The 15,343-nt window shown below is 47.3% G+C and overlaps 1 protein-coding gene across 1 annotated transcript in view; it reads left to right on the top strand.

Moving 5' to 3' along the window:
- Nucleotides 1-14,079, top strand: part of USP11 (ubiquitin specific peptidase 11) — a 15,115-nt gene extending 1,036 nt beyond the window's left edge. Inside the window, 20 exon segments of the mRNA XM_024749611.1 lie at nucleotides 5,983-6,092; nucleotides 6,266-6,396; nucleotides 6,744-6,861; nucleotides 7,000-7,145; nucleotides 7,269-7,330; nucleotides 7,455-7,554; nucleotides 7,914-8,087; nucleotides 8,170-8,328; nucleotides 8,708-8,932; nucleotides 9,075-9,158; nucleotides 9,277-9,371; nucleotides 10,109-10,315; nucleotides 10,993-11,045; nucleotides 11,233-11,475; nucleotides 11,566-11,636; nucleotides 11,790-11,902; nucleotides 12,863-13,012; nucleotides 13,101-13,216; nucleotides 13,389-13,477; nucleotides 13,551-14,079. Coding sequence (XP_024605379.1) covers nucleotides 5,983-6,092; nucleotides 6,266-6,396; nucleotides 6,744-6,861; nucleotides 7,000-7,145; nucleotides 7,269-7,330; nucleotides 7,455-7,554; nucleotides 7,914-8,087; nucleotides 8,170-8,328; nucleotides 8,708-8,932; nucleotides 9,075-9,158; nucleotides 9,277-9,371; nucleotides 10,109-10,315; nucleotides 10,993-11,045; nucleotides 11,233-11,475; nucleotides 11,566-11,636; nucleotides 11,790-11,902; nucleotides 12,863-13,012; nucleotides 13,101-13,216; nucleotides 13,389-13,477; nucleotides 13,551-13,688 — 2,584 coding nt within the window. The 3' untranslated portion in view covers nucleotides 13,689-14,079.
- The last annotated feature ends 1,264 nt before the right edge of the window (nucleotides 14,080-15,343 follow it).

Here is a 15,343-nt window from a genome sequence, read left to right as displayed (position 1 = left end):
GGGAGTCAGAGCCTGAGTGATGGAGGGAGCTGGAGCCTGGGAACGAGGCTTGTGACGTAGGCCGAGGGGCGTGTCCTGGGGCAGAGGAAAGACTGCAGAGGGGAGGTGGTGCCTTGTGAAGCAGAAAATGGCGCCTGCGAATGAGCAAAGTTTGTGACGCGGCGAGGTTTTTGCCTCTGGCCGAGCCCTTCTTCCCAGGACGGGAGAAAGTGCAGGTGATTGGCACGGGAGGGGCCTTCGATGTTACATTTGTTTTCTGTTTTGTAATGCTTTGTTTTTGTAATCAGGAACAAATAGCTTTTTAAAATGTCAACGCGTATCTTGATAAATCGGCTTGTTTAATTGATTTCTTTGCTAACCAGTGCTTGAAATGTACTGTTCCTGGGTTCATTTTATTTCTCGCCGAGTTGTATCTCGTTTTTTAAGTTGTGAAATACGTAAGACCTGTAAAGATTATATGAAACGTTTACGTAGCCCAGGTTGATGGACATTCTATAAAAATAAACGGCCTGTGCTCTTCAAAAATTTCAAGGTCGTGAGAGACAAAGGATGAAGAACTGTTCCAGACTGAAGAAATTAACGGGATTTAACGAGTCATGATAACTAAATGCAAAGTGTGATCCTGGGTTGGATCCCGGAGCAGAAAAAATAAATTATTTAAAAATAAGTTTTTTCTCATAAAATGAATTTTCTCTCTTTTACTGTAAAAGATATGAATGGGGAAATTGGTAAAATTTTACTAAGGTCTGAAGATTAGCTATTAGTACTGCTAATTCCTTGCTTTTGATAATTGTATTTTGAGTATGAAAGGGAATATCTTTGTTTTTAGGAAATACATGCCGAAATATTTAGGGGTAAAGAACCATCGTATAAGCAAGCTTACTCTGAAATCGTTGAAAGAATGGCATATATAAAAACGTATTTAAAGGAATAATCGAGCAAATGGGTAAAATTTTAAATTTGGAGAATCTGGATGAAGGGCACGCGGGAATTCTTTGTATTATTTTTGCGATTTTTCTGAGTCTATTTCAAAGTAAAAAATTTAAAGAATAATAAAAAAATTTGTGAATTAATCACCTAGGTTAAGATTCAGACCGTTACCTTAAGAAATCCTTCTGTGCCCCTCCCAGATGAAGGTCCCCCTCCCTGCCAGGGGAAGTTATTACCCTGAATTTTTAATTTCGTTAACATTTCCCCACCATTGTATGCATCCCTGAATAGTATTTGTGGTCTAAGCTTTCATTTTATTGAGGATATATATGAAATCAGACTGGATGCACATGGTGTGCCCTTTGCATCATGTCAGGTGGGTACTCTGTATTCACATGACGTCATTGGTGATGTTAGCCTTGATCACTTGGTGAAGGTATCTGCTGGGATTCTCCACTGTGCAGGTACTGTTTTCCTCTTTCCGTACACAGTAATTCTTTTTAAAAATAATTTATGTCCATCCTTTCCTCAAAATGTTTTAACAGTCTTCCCATTTTATTCAATGTAACTGCTAAAATTCTTACAATGACTTGCAAGGCTTTAGGATTGCGAGGCTGGTCCCTGGCTCTGATCTTCTCCCATGCTCTTCTGATTTCCCTCCCCCTCACTTTCCCCATCCGGCCATTTTGGACTCTTGCTGTTCCTCGAACGCCTCAAGCATGCTCTCACCTGAGAGCCTTTAGGAGTGAGGTTTGCTCATTTTACAGAGTTATTTAATCACAGTACTAGCGAAATATATATTCCTGTTACTGGAGAGACAAGTTGAGATTCCCCAAATCGGAAATATGGAACTGAGCAGTTTGTTTTACCATTACACTATAGCTCTCCAGTAAGGCAAAACCTCAATCCATTCCAGTACCAGGTTTCCTCTTGGGGTGTTGAAAATGTTTTGGAAGTAGATAGAGGTTGTGGTTGCACAATGCTGAATGTACTAAATGCCATTGAATTGTTCACTTTTTAAATGGTTAATTTTATGTCATGTGAATAAAAAATTATGCTCTGTCAATAAAAAAAATTTATCCCATCGATGTTGGTTCAGTGAAACCAGTTTATCTCTGCTTTTGTGGATAATATGCAGCATTTTTCCTTAGCTCCATTTTTTAATGCTTATCTAGAGCAGAGCACCTCAAGATTCTTTAATTTGCTGTCTATTTTATAGGGGTTTGCTGCAGTGGTCAGGAAATTTGTGCTTATAAAGCATTTCAAAGTCATGGACTAACCCCAAATCATATACCTAATATCCATATTAATATTTGCACCTTCTATCTTTTGTCAGCTGGCATATTTGGGCGGGCGCATTTAATTAATTTGGCCATCTAAATTGATTTAATTTCTAGGAGAAGCTTAAATTTTAAGAGAAAATTCAAATCTGTGATAGTTTAGCCTCCTTGGCAAATTTTCGAGGATGAACCATCTAAAACAAATCTGGGATAGCTGGAGTCTCTAGGTCTGTGCAGGGTGGGGATAGTTTCCTAACAGAGGTAAGCAAGCATGAGGTTCTCTTTGCTCAGGTTAAGGAAGGTGGGTGGCTGGGTTCAGTATTGCAGAATCGACTGTGATGTGTGAAGGGGAAGCAACGTCTCACTGGAGCTTAAGAGACTAGCCTAGAAATGTTGAGGGTTTTCTGTCAATGGAGAAGTCTGCACAGCATGGGGAACCGTTACCCTTAATGAAGACCCTAGAACTAAACCGACTGAAATTTTCACACGTTTGGTTGGCGATTGCTGCTATAGCTCTTACAAAAGGTAAATATGCTTTGGCCACTGGATCTAATGAAAGACTGAAAAAAACAATAGGCCTCTGACAGTTCCCCTCTAATTGAGTCGGCACCCTTAGTACCTGTTCAGACTTTTTGTGAACCAAAAAGGGAAAGGAGTTTGTGAGTCTAGCATCCTGGAGGGGGGATCTTTTGGTAGACAGTTACTGTACTAGTCTTTGTTGCTTGAACATTATGCTTTTTAGCTTGAAAAGTATGCAGTTATTGAAAGATATTTATATTAGTATATCTAATTATATATAATTAATAACTAATCTAGGAAGATAAACTTTCTTTTTGGTTTGTCATTTTTAAAAATATCAAGTTTGAAAAATGAAAGCTTTTCTGAAATTTTCAAGTTAATTAAAATTGGGGGAATTTTGGATAAACCTAATGATGCTATTGTCATTCCTTTTATAGGGCAAAGGAGCAGATCTTTGTGGTATCTCCCAGAGATAGTTTAGACAGAAAAGAACATCTTAACAGTGTTGTTATTCTGACTTTGGCCTGAATTTGTGAAAGACAAAGGAAGAATAGTTGTTTTTTAACAAGATATAAATTGAAGTAAAGACAAGAAATATTTATAGTCAACCTCGTAAAACACAGTAATAAATAACAAAGATTTTTAGGAGCTTAACTTTTTTTTAAAGAAAGAATTATTTTAAAAAAATGAGCTAAGGAGATGTCAGAAGGTACCAAGAGTTAACAGTAATTTGGTGACAGAAAAAGGAACTTCCAGTCTGGGCATAAATTAATGTAGTCATTTTACAGAAAAAGGCCCAAATTCTAATTTTTCTCCTTTGGTACATTATTCATGTAACAATTTATAGAAAGGATTTATTTATATGCCTGCCTTCTTATTTATGTATGTAGGCTTATACAGATATGTAAATAATAAATTTAGAACAATGTAATAGCACATTTACTATCTGAATAAGCTAACAACCTTTTAATAAAACAAGTAGGAAACCATCTCTTAGTTTACATCCATATTTCTATTTCTCTGTAATTATTATACCTAGTGTAATGATTAACCAGAATAACCAATATTTTCTCCAGACACAAGAGAAATCTAGAGGACAGACAATATTTTTAGTAATTTCTTTCCATAAGCACATATTTCATATCATTTTAACAAATTTGAGGAAACACAAACATAAGTGACTTTAGGAAGATCCATTTTATTTCTGTATACTAGCAACAAGACATTAGAAAGTTAAAATTTGAAAGATACCATTTACAGTAGCAACCAAAAAAAATTGAAGTGTAGGAGTAAATAACAATGTGATGCTTTTTCATTAGACAATGACAACTCTGTCATGACTGCCACCTGAGCTGACAGATTATGAGCCATCCCAATTCAGAGATGTTAAAAAAGTTTTTGTGTCTTTGAATTGAAAAAACATGCTAGTGATACTTTGTGAAAATTTATGTAAAACTTCAGTCTTCTATGACGGCTTTAGAAATCCAGGTTGTAGCCAGGTCTGGAGGTTTTGCTTACCACTCTAAAAAGTGATTTTAATGTTAATCTTCCTTAAAAATCTGCTTTTAAAAAAACCCATTGAGCTGTGGCTCCTTTTGCTTCGAAGGTCCCATTAACAATAAACTAGCTTTACTGAGTAACCTCATAGACCATCAATGGAGGCAATTAAAACCTTGAAGGGGAGGTGAAGGTACAAGTGGCAGAGGGTAAGGTCCGTGATGGGGTTTTCTAGATGAGTGATGGGAAGTGTCTGTGGCTTGAGCCACTGGAGTGGGGAGGGTGTGTGTTCCTGGCATGAATGAAGTACGGGGTCTGTGGGGGTCACTGCAACCCCCAAAATAAATAAATGAATAAAAACCCACAGAAAAGTTTGCCTATTTGGGCAACATGTGACTATTCCAGGGTTTTTCTATCTCCCCATCCCCCTACCTTTCTGATCCTTTTTTAAACAAAGAAAAGTTGCCATTTTAAGGAATCCAATTTATAGAGTTAAATCGCTGGAAAACTGTTACGTATTTTTTATCAGTTTTGTAATTTTTTTTAAAAAAGTGTTTATTTGAGGCTGTTAAATACTTGGGACAGCCTTTTATGTGTCAACAATTCCATAGCAGGGACTTCCCTGGCGGTCCAGTGATTAAGATTCCGCACTTCCACTGCAGCGGGCACGGGTCGATCCCTGTGGGTGGGCGCAGCCAAAAAAAAAAAGAAAAAAAAAATTCCATAGCAGAGCAGGTTTGTGTTGGAGTTGGAGGGGGGAACGAGGATTACGTGTACATGAACTTTTTTGTCTAAGCCCTGGGATCGGAACAGTAACAGCTAATGTTCATTTAGCACTTATTATATGTCAAGTATTTTGCAGACTTCAGAATTTCTCATGACATTTTACAAAGGCAGATTTCAACAGTCCTAAATGTTTATCCTAGTAGTGCATATAAAAGTCTCCTTTAAAAGAGAATAGGTCAAACTGCACTTAAAGGTGGTTCAGGTGGTAAATTTTATGTTTTTAACCACAGTTTTACATAAAGAGTGAGCTAGTCACCATACACTTAGAAATTTACTCTAAAGCCAAAATAAATCCTAAATAAGAAATTATTTTTAAGATGGCAGTATACAGTTTTTGAAGGAAAACTTTATGATTCTTTTAGCAGTTGAAATTCTTTTTGATTTCTGAGCGGGTTTTCAGAATTTAACAATCCATTTCTTAGCTGAAGATTTTTGTATCCTTTACAAACACTGCACATTTAACAAATGGCTAAGTCTTACAACATTAGCTGCAAATAAGTTATTTTGAACCTAATTTGACTGTGTTACCCCACAGACTAATACAAGTGAATTATTGTTTATTCCATAATAAAATCTCCTGTTTTCTGGCACCATGGGTATGGGTATGGGTTTTGTTTTGTTTTGTTTTTTTGCCGTTATTGAGCACACTTTCTGTTTTTAATCATCAAATCTCTTTTAGTATCCTAAGAAGTTAAGCATTCTATCCAAATCTGGATTTCACCGAATACATTTTGCTTCTAATTTATTTTTATATGATGCTGAAAATTTTTTTAAATGTTGAATTATGGGAAGAATTTCTTTTTTTAATCGGAAATATAGTTGGCGTATAGCGCTGTATTAGTTTCAGGTGTTCATGAAACTTGTCATCTTGACTTGTAACATGTTGATACTTTTAGTCTAATAACCGTGTGAAGTGGTACCACTAACCCCCAGATAGCCGTGTGACACCCCTGTCACCTGTCTGGTCCAGGTTCCTCGTGGAGCAGCACTGGTACAAGCAGTGGGAAGTATACGTGCAGGGAGGAGACCAGGACCCCAGCACCTTCCCTGGTTGCATCAACAATGCTGAGCTCTTTGAAGGTACCAGGCTTCTGCCTCCCAACATCAGCCAAGCCTGGACTTCTTGTCATCTTTGTCCCCGCAAATGATCATGAGCCCCTTTTCTGTGCTAGGTCATTGGTGAGATGGCCAGAGTGACTCATCACTTTCCTTCCCTGATTGTTCCTCTGCCACCTCCCCCCGCCCTCCTGCAGACCAGGTAAACTGGCGCCTCAAGAAGGGACTGGTGGAAGGTGAGGACTATGTGCTGCTCCCAGCGGCTGCTTGGCATTACCTGGTCAACTGGTATGGTCTAGAGCATGGCCAGCCTCCCATTGAACGCAAGGTATAGTGGGTGGGGAGGGTGCTGGGGGGTGGCTTTTATAGGGCGGGGAGCGTAGGAGGAAGGCCTCCATAGGCCCAGGATGTGTGTCCAGACCTGTGTGTTCACGTATGCTGTATCCATACACCTGGGTCTGCCCTCTCCTCCTCTCCCAGGTCATTAGACGGTATCTTGCTGTGTCCCCTGCATTTGCTCGCCTGTGTGTGCTCCCCTCACAGAGCCTCGTACATGTGTCTATGCCATGTGTGTTTGTCTGTGTGGATGTTCCTCTGATCTCAAAGGTCGTCGTTCCTGTGTCCATGTGTGTGTTGGGTGGGTACACCTGTGTGTGCATCCTTCCCTCCTTCCAGGTCGTGGAGCTGTCCAGCATCCAGAAAGTTGAAGTGTACCCAGTAGAACTGCTGCTCATCCAGCACAGTGATATGGACACAGCTCACACTGCTCAGTTCAGCCACACAGATTCTGTTGGTGAGTCTAAGGGTCGCAGAATGGGTTGGCATTCCCAGCCACGGTCACAGCTCGGTGACCTAAGGAATCTGATGCCAAGATGGGTGGATCCTCCAGGGTCCCAGGAAGACCTTGAATGTGCTCCATCACCCTCCACAGACCTAGTTCTGCGCACCGCTCAAGAGCAGTTTCTGGTGAGCCCCCAGGAAGAGACACGGCTGTGGATCAAGAACGCGGAGGGCTCTTTTGAGAGGTTGTGCAACACACGTGTCACAGTGCTTGACGCCGCTCTCAAGACTGGGCAGGTAAGGGTGGGGAGGGCTTCTTGGCCCACCACCCGTGCTCAGGTTGGGGGAAGTGAGGGCTAGGTGTCCATGGGCCCTCCATGAATGCCTTTCCTGATCTTTACTCCTCTTCCTCCAACCCAGGTGGTCATCATGGAGACCCGAAACAAGGATGGCACTTGGCCCAGCGCACAGCTGCCCGCCATGTGAGCCCTTGGGGTTTCCAGTCCAGAGTGGGATCCCACAGTAGGCAGAACAACTGAGCCCAAGAGCACATTCCACCCACAAGTAGTAGGTCCTCAGCTGATAAGAGTTTCTCATCCGTCCCAGGAGCAGCGCGTCGGAGGAGGATGAGGACTTCCAGGGCCAGCCGGGCATCTGTGGTCTCACCAATCTGGGCAACACGTGCTTCATGAACTCGGCCCTGCAGGTTGAGCCATTAGGTCTAGGTCTGGCACTGCGCAGGGATGGATTTGAGCGTTGGAGACTGGGGACAGAGCTAGGGGGGTACTGCAGGGCAAGGGGTCAGTTGGAAGCTGGGGCCCCACAGTCTGGCTCGACATGCCCACGTTACTTTCTGAAACGTTAATGCCTCTTCCTTCCACTTGCTCCCTGCTTTCCCTTGTCTTCTCTCCTTCGTCACCACATTCTTCCTTCTCCTGAAATTCTTCTCTCCCCTACTCCCCTGCCCCTTCTCTTTCTTTCCCCTTCCTCCTGTCTCCCTTTCCTCTGTCCCCACCTTGGTTACCTCTCTCGCCTCTTCATGCACCTGGCCCCTGCCTTCTGCAGTGCCTCAGCAACGTGCCACAGCTCACCAACTACTTCCTCAAAAACCGCTACCTGGAGGAGCTCAACTTCTGCAACCCACTGGGCATGAAGGGGGAGATCGCAGAGGCCTATGCGGACCTGGTGAAGCAGGCGTGGTCCGGCCACCACCGCTCCATCGTGCCCCACGTGTTCAAGGTGTGGCTCAGCCCTGGCCGATTCCTCTGTGCCCCCATCCCCCAACTCCCTCACGCTCTGACGGCCCTGCCCATCTTCTCAGACCAAGGTCGGCCACTTTGCGTCCCAGTTTCTGGGCTACCAGCAGCATGACTCACAGGAGCTGCTGTCGTTCCTCCTGGATGGGCTGCACGAGGACCTCAATCGTGTTAAGAAGAAGGAATATGTGGAACTGTGCGATGCTGCTGGGAGGCCAGATCAGGTGGGCGCTCCTGGAAGACCCCCATCCTGAGAGCCTCATTAAAGCCACTAGGGCCCTGCCTCAGGAATTTTCTGGCCTCCTTGGAGTATCCCGCACACCACCATTTTCTATTAAGCTCCTCTTCCCTGACCTCAGTCCCAACCTTGGCTCCAATGCCACATCTGCACTCACGCCCAACCCAGAGTTAACCCCCACCTGGTCTCCTGCCCCAAATAACCCCCGGCCCCGACAGTGAACGCAGTCTCCAGATAGCCCTCACTGTAACTCTGCCTCTGGACTTTACCGGTGGCCGTAACCTTAACTTTAATCCCATGCACATCCACCCCATGGTTTTCCCCGGCCCCGGGCAAGCCTCACCACCCACCATGACACTCAACAGGAGGTTGCTCAGGAGGCCTGGCAGAACCACAAACGGCGGAACGATTCTGTGATTGTGGACACTTTCCATGGCCTCTTCAAGTCCACGGTGGTGTGCCCTGATTGTGGCAACGTGTCTGTGACCTTCGACCCCTTCTGCTACCTCAGTGTCCCATTGCCTATGACCCACAAGAGGGTCATGGAGGTCTTCTTTGTCTCCATGGCCCCCCGCCGCAAGCCAGAGCAGGTATGGGGGGAATGGGGACAGGGGACGTAATGAGGAACATGTAGTCAGAGTTCGTTTGATTACTCTTGTCGTACCTCAGGGTTTCCTTCACTAACTCACCACACATCCTTCTGCTCTTTTGTGGATACCGTTCCTCCCTCAGCACCGGCTCGTGGTCCCCAAGAAAGGCAAGATCTCGGATCTGTGTGTGGCTCTGGCCAAACACACTGGTGTCTCGCCAGAAAGGGTGAGGCTCTGCAGATAGAAGGAGGGTGGGATTCAGGGGCAGGGGGGCAGAGAGAGGCAGAAGGGCCTGGGGGAGACCTGGCAGACTGACCGGTCCCCTCTCTGCATCCCATTCTCAGATGATGGTGGCCGATGTCTTCAGTCACCGCTTCTACAAGATCTACCAGCTGGAGGAGTCTCTGAGCAGCATCTTGGACCGAGATGATATCTTCATGTGAGTGAGAGGACGAGGGGAGATGAGGGCTTCTCAGGAACCTCCTCCGTTAACCACCTTCCCTCTCCCTTCCTCGGCCTGATTCACAGGGCACCTGCGCAGCTCGGGGCTTCGGCCATGTGCCTTAGTGGGGCAGGGGGCTAGGGGCTGTCAGTGAGTGGGGCGCCACATCCTTATACAGGGTGTCCTTGGGTGTTTTCCTCCTTGTTATGTGAGGGAGGCTCCTGTTTCTTTATTTTAGTCAGCACTTAACTAGTACCTTGTATGTACCCGATGCTGATCTGCACTCCTTACTCACATTGCATGCCTCAAAAACCCAAGTGGTTTTTGAAATGGGGAACACTAAGATGCTTTCTGAACATGAGAACATTCAGAGCAAGTTTGAAATCTTTGGGTAACTAAAATAGAAGGTGCTTTATGAGTAGAAAAATTTTTGTACACCAAGCAGTTTAGTTTTCCAAAAAGAAAATGGTTTTAGATCCCTGTGTCACAAAAAATTTTTGTCAACTCCCTCAGTGCACTGATAACACCGAAGTACTTTATCTAACATCACATAAACAAAGGGCTGTGTAAATCATCCAACAGTTTGTAAAATACAGAACCCTGGGTAACTCTTCGGACCCTTTTAAAAATATTTTCAGGCTGTGAGTGGTGAGTGGCTGGAGCTACTGGGGTAGAATCCTCGAATCCCTCTTGGGTGTTCTGATCAGGCGTGACCTGATGTCCATCCCCCACAGATACGAGGTGTCAGGCAGGGCTGCTATTGGCGAGAACTCCAGAGAGGACGTTGTGCTTCCTATCTACCTGCGGGAGCGCACCCCAGCCCGGGACTACAACAATTCTTACTATGGCCTGATGCTCTTTGGGCACCCGCTCCTGGTGTCGGTGCCCCGGGACCGGCTCTCCTGGGACGCCCTGTATCACATCCTGCTGTACCGCCTCTCGTGAGTCTGCTGTTTGGGGTCAGGCAGGGAGGTGGGGTCAGAACTCAGATCCGGGCGTCTAGCTGCTTAGTTGCCACCTCCCGTCTGCATCCAGAAGACAGCTCAAACTTAACATGGCCAGAGAGGAACTTGTAGGCTTTTTTCTTTCTCTAAATTTCTGACTTTGCACCACTTCTCCTAGGTGCTGGGGATACACAGAGGTGAACAAGACAGACAAAATGCAGACTTCATCTTGTACTTAATTGTCTCTTCCTTGGAGAGGCTTGGTTGTTTGTGTTTTTACTGATAGATTTTCATTGTGCTTAAAATCCAGAGTCCTTACCAAGGCAAACAACAGTGCGTTATCTGGCTTCACCTCTCTCTCATGTTGCACTTACAAGTGCTTCTCAGAGGCCTTCCCTGATGGAAATTTACAGCTGATTGTGTGCCTGTTTACCAGTGGCTTATCATACTTAAGATCCATGCTCCTTAACTGTGGCACACAAGATCCTACATTGTCAGGCTGCCTCTTCCAGTGTCCCTCTGACATCTCCTGAGACCTTCCGGGCTCCTTCTTAAGAACTGTTTGTGTGTGTGGGTTTACCAGTGGCTTCCCATCATAAGCAAAGTAGGATTCTGGGCTCTGTCCTCCCTGCTCTCGGGTCCCTCCTTGAGAGTCTTCTCTGCTCTGTTGGCAGACGCTATGTGACCAGACCCAGCTCGGATGACGAGGATGATGGGGATGAGAAAGGTGAGGAGGAGAAAGGAGAGAGGATCGGCAAGGATGAGGGTCTGTACAAGCAGTCCCATGGCCTGAGGGAGGGTCAGGGGGTTTGGGGTCGGTCTGGCCCACACAGGGTCCACATGGATGTGTATTGCAGCTCAACCCCCTGGGGCTCACACATTTCCACCTCTGACATCCTCTCCTGTCCCAGCAGACCTGGAGGATAAGGACAACCTCCCTAAGCCTGGACATGTGGCTGGGGGCAGCTCCCAAGACCCTGGGACGGAGCAGGCTGGGCCCAGCTCTGGAGTCGCGGGCGGGAGCCGGGCCCCCGTGGACAACTCCCCTGGACCATCCCACTGGCCCCAGAGAGCACGGCGCAAGCACCTCTTCACCCTGCAGACAGTGAATTCCAATGGGACCAGCGACCGCTCGACCTTCAACGAGGATACCCATGGTGTCTCCTTCAGCTGTGAGCCAGGGTTGGGGAGGCGGGAGGGGGGTTTGCTTGGCAGCAGGGCCCATGACCACCTCCCCTCGCCCCCAGCCCAGCCGTACATTGCCATCGACTGGGAGCCAGAGATGAAGAAGCGTTACTATGACGAGGTGGAGGCTGAGGTAAACGAGATCCTGGGGATGGGAGGCACTTTCACCTTGCGCTACACACAAAGTCCGTGCTCTTAACCACTCGGCGTGTGTCTTCCACCCCGACTCCTTTTTATCCCCCACAACCCCCATCCTCATACCTGGCTGTCCATTCCCCCAACCTAGGGCTACGTGAAGCATGACTGTGTTGGGTACGTGCTGAAGAAGGCTCCGGTGCGGCTGCAGGAGTGCATCGAGCTCTTCACCACCACTGAGACCCTGGAGAAGGAAAACCCCTGGTGAGGGCCCAGAACAGGGCCTCTGGGGGTGCAGTTGGGTGGGACCACCTCCTCCAGTCCGTCACCACTAAATACACCTCCTTCCCCCTCCCCCTCACTCGAAACCTTCCTGCCACTCTGGCCACCAACACCCCAAGCCTATTCCTACCTCACAGCCTTTGCTTGGGCTGTTCCTTCTCCCAGGGTCATTCTTCCTCTAGTTATCCACAGGATTTGACCTCCATTTTGCTCAGGTCTCTGAGCAAATGTTAGCTCATCAGAGAGACCGTCTCTTACTCTTCTGTTAAAAGCTGCTCCTCTCCCAGCCATCAGCTCCCTCCATTCCCTCTTTCTAGCTCTGTAACGCCACTTGATGTCACCTCCTAGATCCCCTTTTGCATCGTTTTTTTTGTATTTTCTGTTAGAGTGAACCCCTTAAGGGGGAAGACTTTTTAAGTTCACTGTGTGTCTCTTCTCACTGATTATAATGGTGTGGGCTGTGCAGTAGATACTCATTAGATCCTTGCAGAATAAACAAAACAGAAAAAGAGAACCAAAAAAGACAAAACCAGTCTCAAAAATAAGAGCGGCATCTCCATGGAGCAGAAAGGGAATAGAAATACAAAGTAGTGCCAAAGGACTCAACGGTAGACCGTCAGTAAATACCTGGCGAGTGAGTCAGTGAATAAAATAGAAGAGAGAAAACTGGAGTGAGAGAGGCAGGCTCTAAAAGAAGACTAGTGTCTCACAGACTGGAAGCCAAACAAAAACACACGCCAGTACAAAAGTGTATACAGTGGGGAGTTGGTAAGTACTTGGCAGGATTTTAACGTGTCAAGAGAGCAAACTAGAGTAACAGGCAGGCTAGGAGTAAGAGCAGCATCTCTGGACGAGACGTGGCCCACGAAGGCCGCACGGCACAAAGAGCATGCGGTAGGTGCTCAGAAAGTGTCTGTGTCCTGACTCGGGCTCCATCTCTAGGTACTGCCCCAATTGCAAGCAGCACCAGCTGGCCACCAAGAAGCTGGACCTGTGGATGCTGCCGGAGACGCTCATCATCCACCTGAAGCGCTTTTCCTACACCAAGTTCTCCCGCGAGAAGCTGGATACCCTTGTGGAGTTTCCTATCCGGTCCGGGGCCCGGGGAGGCTGGCTGTGGGGGGAAGGCAGGCAATGGGGAAGGGGGCGCCAGCAGTGTTAACCCTCTTCCCACCCACAGGGACCTGGACTTCTCCAAGTTTGTCATCAAGCCGCAGAACGAGTCGGCCCCAGAGCTGTACAAATATGATCTCATCGCAGTTTCCAACCATTACGGGGGCCTGCGGGATGGACACTGTATGTGCCAGGCTGTGGCAGGGCCGTGTGCTGGGGGGTCAGGATGTCCCCAGTGGGTGTCCCCAGATGTGTGAATGGGTGGTGAGGTCGTTAGGGTGGGAGGAGTGAGAGCGGACGTGGACGCCTCTTAGGGGCAGGAGGGTGGGTGAGGACAGCTTCCCTTCTTTTATAGACACGACATTTGCCTGCAACAAGGACAGCGGTCAGTGGCACTACTTCGATGACAACAGTGTCTCACCTGTGACTGAGAATCAGATTGAGGTGTGATTTCCATCCTCCCTTCTCCCGACACCCTCCTCCCCGATCCACGCTGACTCCTGTCCTCTCCTTGCAGTCCAAGGCAGCCTATGTCCTATTCTACCAACGCCAGGATGTGGTACGTCGCCTGCAACCCCAGCCCAGCTTATCTGACCCCCCAGCGTCCCCAGCCTGTGGTACCCCAGCCAACTCTGAGTTCATGGATATAAATTGAGGGCCCCTGGCCCTGCCACAGGGAAGGTAGCCATCTCTGCTCTCTTCCTTCCCAGCTCCACCCCTGTCCTCTTACCTGTGTTAGGTGCCCCATGCCAGACGCCACAGCTTAGTCGTGGCTACTGTTCTCCTGTGCTGCTATATTGCTTTCTCCTGGGGAAGAAGAGGTCATGTCTCCTTCCAGCAGTGTGTTCCCTACCTGTGTTTGCCCCTTAGAGCATTAACCCTCCCTTCTATTCTCTATTTATGGTTGTCCCCTTCCCTCTTGTCCTCAACGTGGGGTGAACTGAGGGGTTGGTGGTGGGATGCACCTGAACACAGAGTGTATTTTCTTATTGAGACTCTGTACTTTCTGCTGTGTACATATAAACATGCCAGTGTGTTCCTTGGCAGTGTGGGTTTTTTTCTTTTAACATACTTACCAAGCACCAGTTTTATGCCTGTGTGCTTACTGAATGCCAGGTGTGTGATGGCTGCTGCTCTGAGTGCACCATCTCTGTGCCAGGTACTATTCTAAGTGCTTCTGAAGCACCATCTGCGCATCAGACACGATTCTCAGCACCAACTGCATGCCCAGTGTTTCCCAAAGCATTTTGGAAATATCGACTCATAATCCTCAACAACAGTCTCACGCAGGAGTTGTCATCGCCAGTTTCAGATGGGGAAACAGATACAGAGGTCAAGTAATTGCTCGAGCTAGGTCCAGAGGTCAGTACACCTTATCAGTTACACGGCAGTAGTCCTGGAGGGGACGTTTGACCTCCCTGGACCCAGGATGGAAATCTTTGTGGACATGACCTGCACTACAGGTGATGTGGGAAAGGTGTGCCTGGAACAGACAGGCATCCGTGTGGGCAAATGGGTGGTTTCCGGACATAAAAGATACTAACCAGACCACCTCGCAGGCCCCCAGTAGTGTCCTCTGAGGAGTGGGTACATCTGGCCCAAGCCATACAAACTGACAGGACAGGTGTGCTGTGTTTGTGTCGCCCCTATGCTTAGCTTCCCGCCATGACTGCGGCTACCCCACCAGGCAGGGTCCCTTCAGCCTCATGCCACAGAAGAGTGAGGTGGTGCGCCTAGCACAGAATGGGTGCAGCATAGTGTGTCTGCGCATAAGATGCCACCTAAGCACTGCACAGCCCCCACCTGAGCCCTCCCGTAGGCACCAGCTGTCACCTCTGAGAAACAGGGCTCTTGTGGGGACAACCTTGGGGCAGCGTGGAGTGGACAGATGTGCAGTATCTGGATGTAGACAAGCACCCCAACCCTTCACACTGAGGAAGGGAATCCTGATCAGGACGGCTGAGAGACCATTCCCATGGGAAGGGTCTCCTCATTCCCCTCAGCCTGCTGCCTTTGCACTGGACCTGGCAGGCTCCCCCCGCCCCCACCTCCAGCTTTATCACCCACAAATCTCCAGTCATGCTGTTGACACAGGCAAGAATCGAGGTCGTTGCTGTGAGGAGCTCAGCTCAAACTGACTTAAGCGAAAAGCACAGAAATACTAGTTAAAGGTATGACTGGATCCAGGAACTCATAAGCTGTTGTTTAATCCTCACGAAGACTATATGGTTTAAGCACTGTTACCCCATTTTGCAGATGAGGAATCAGGCGTAAAGAGCTGGTTCAAAATGAGACCTCAGAAAAAAAAAA

The sequence above is a fragment of the Neophocaena asiaeorientalis genome, unplaced genomic scaffold (assembly GCF_003031525.2).
Source record: "Neophocaena asiaeorientalis asiaeorientalis breed wild unplaced genomic scaffold, Neophocaena_asiaeorientalis_V1.1 scaffold1052, whole genome shotgun sequence".
Classification (NCBI taxonomy): domain Eukaryota; kingdom Metazoa; phylum Chordata; class Mammalia; order Artiodactyla; family Phocoenidae; genus Neophocaena; species Neophocaena asiaeorientalis.
The sequence above is the reverse complement of the archived record's forward strand: the minus strand, read 5'-3'. Positions and strand labels throughout refer to the sequence as shown.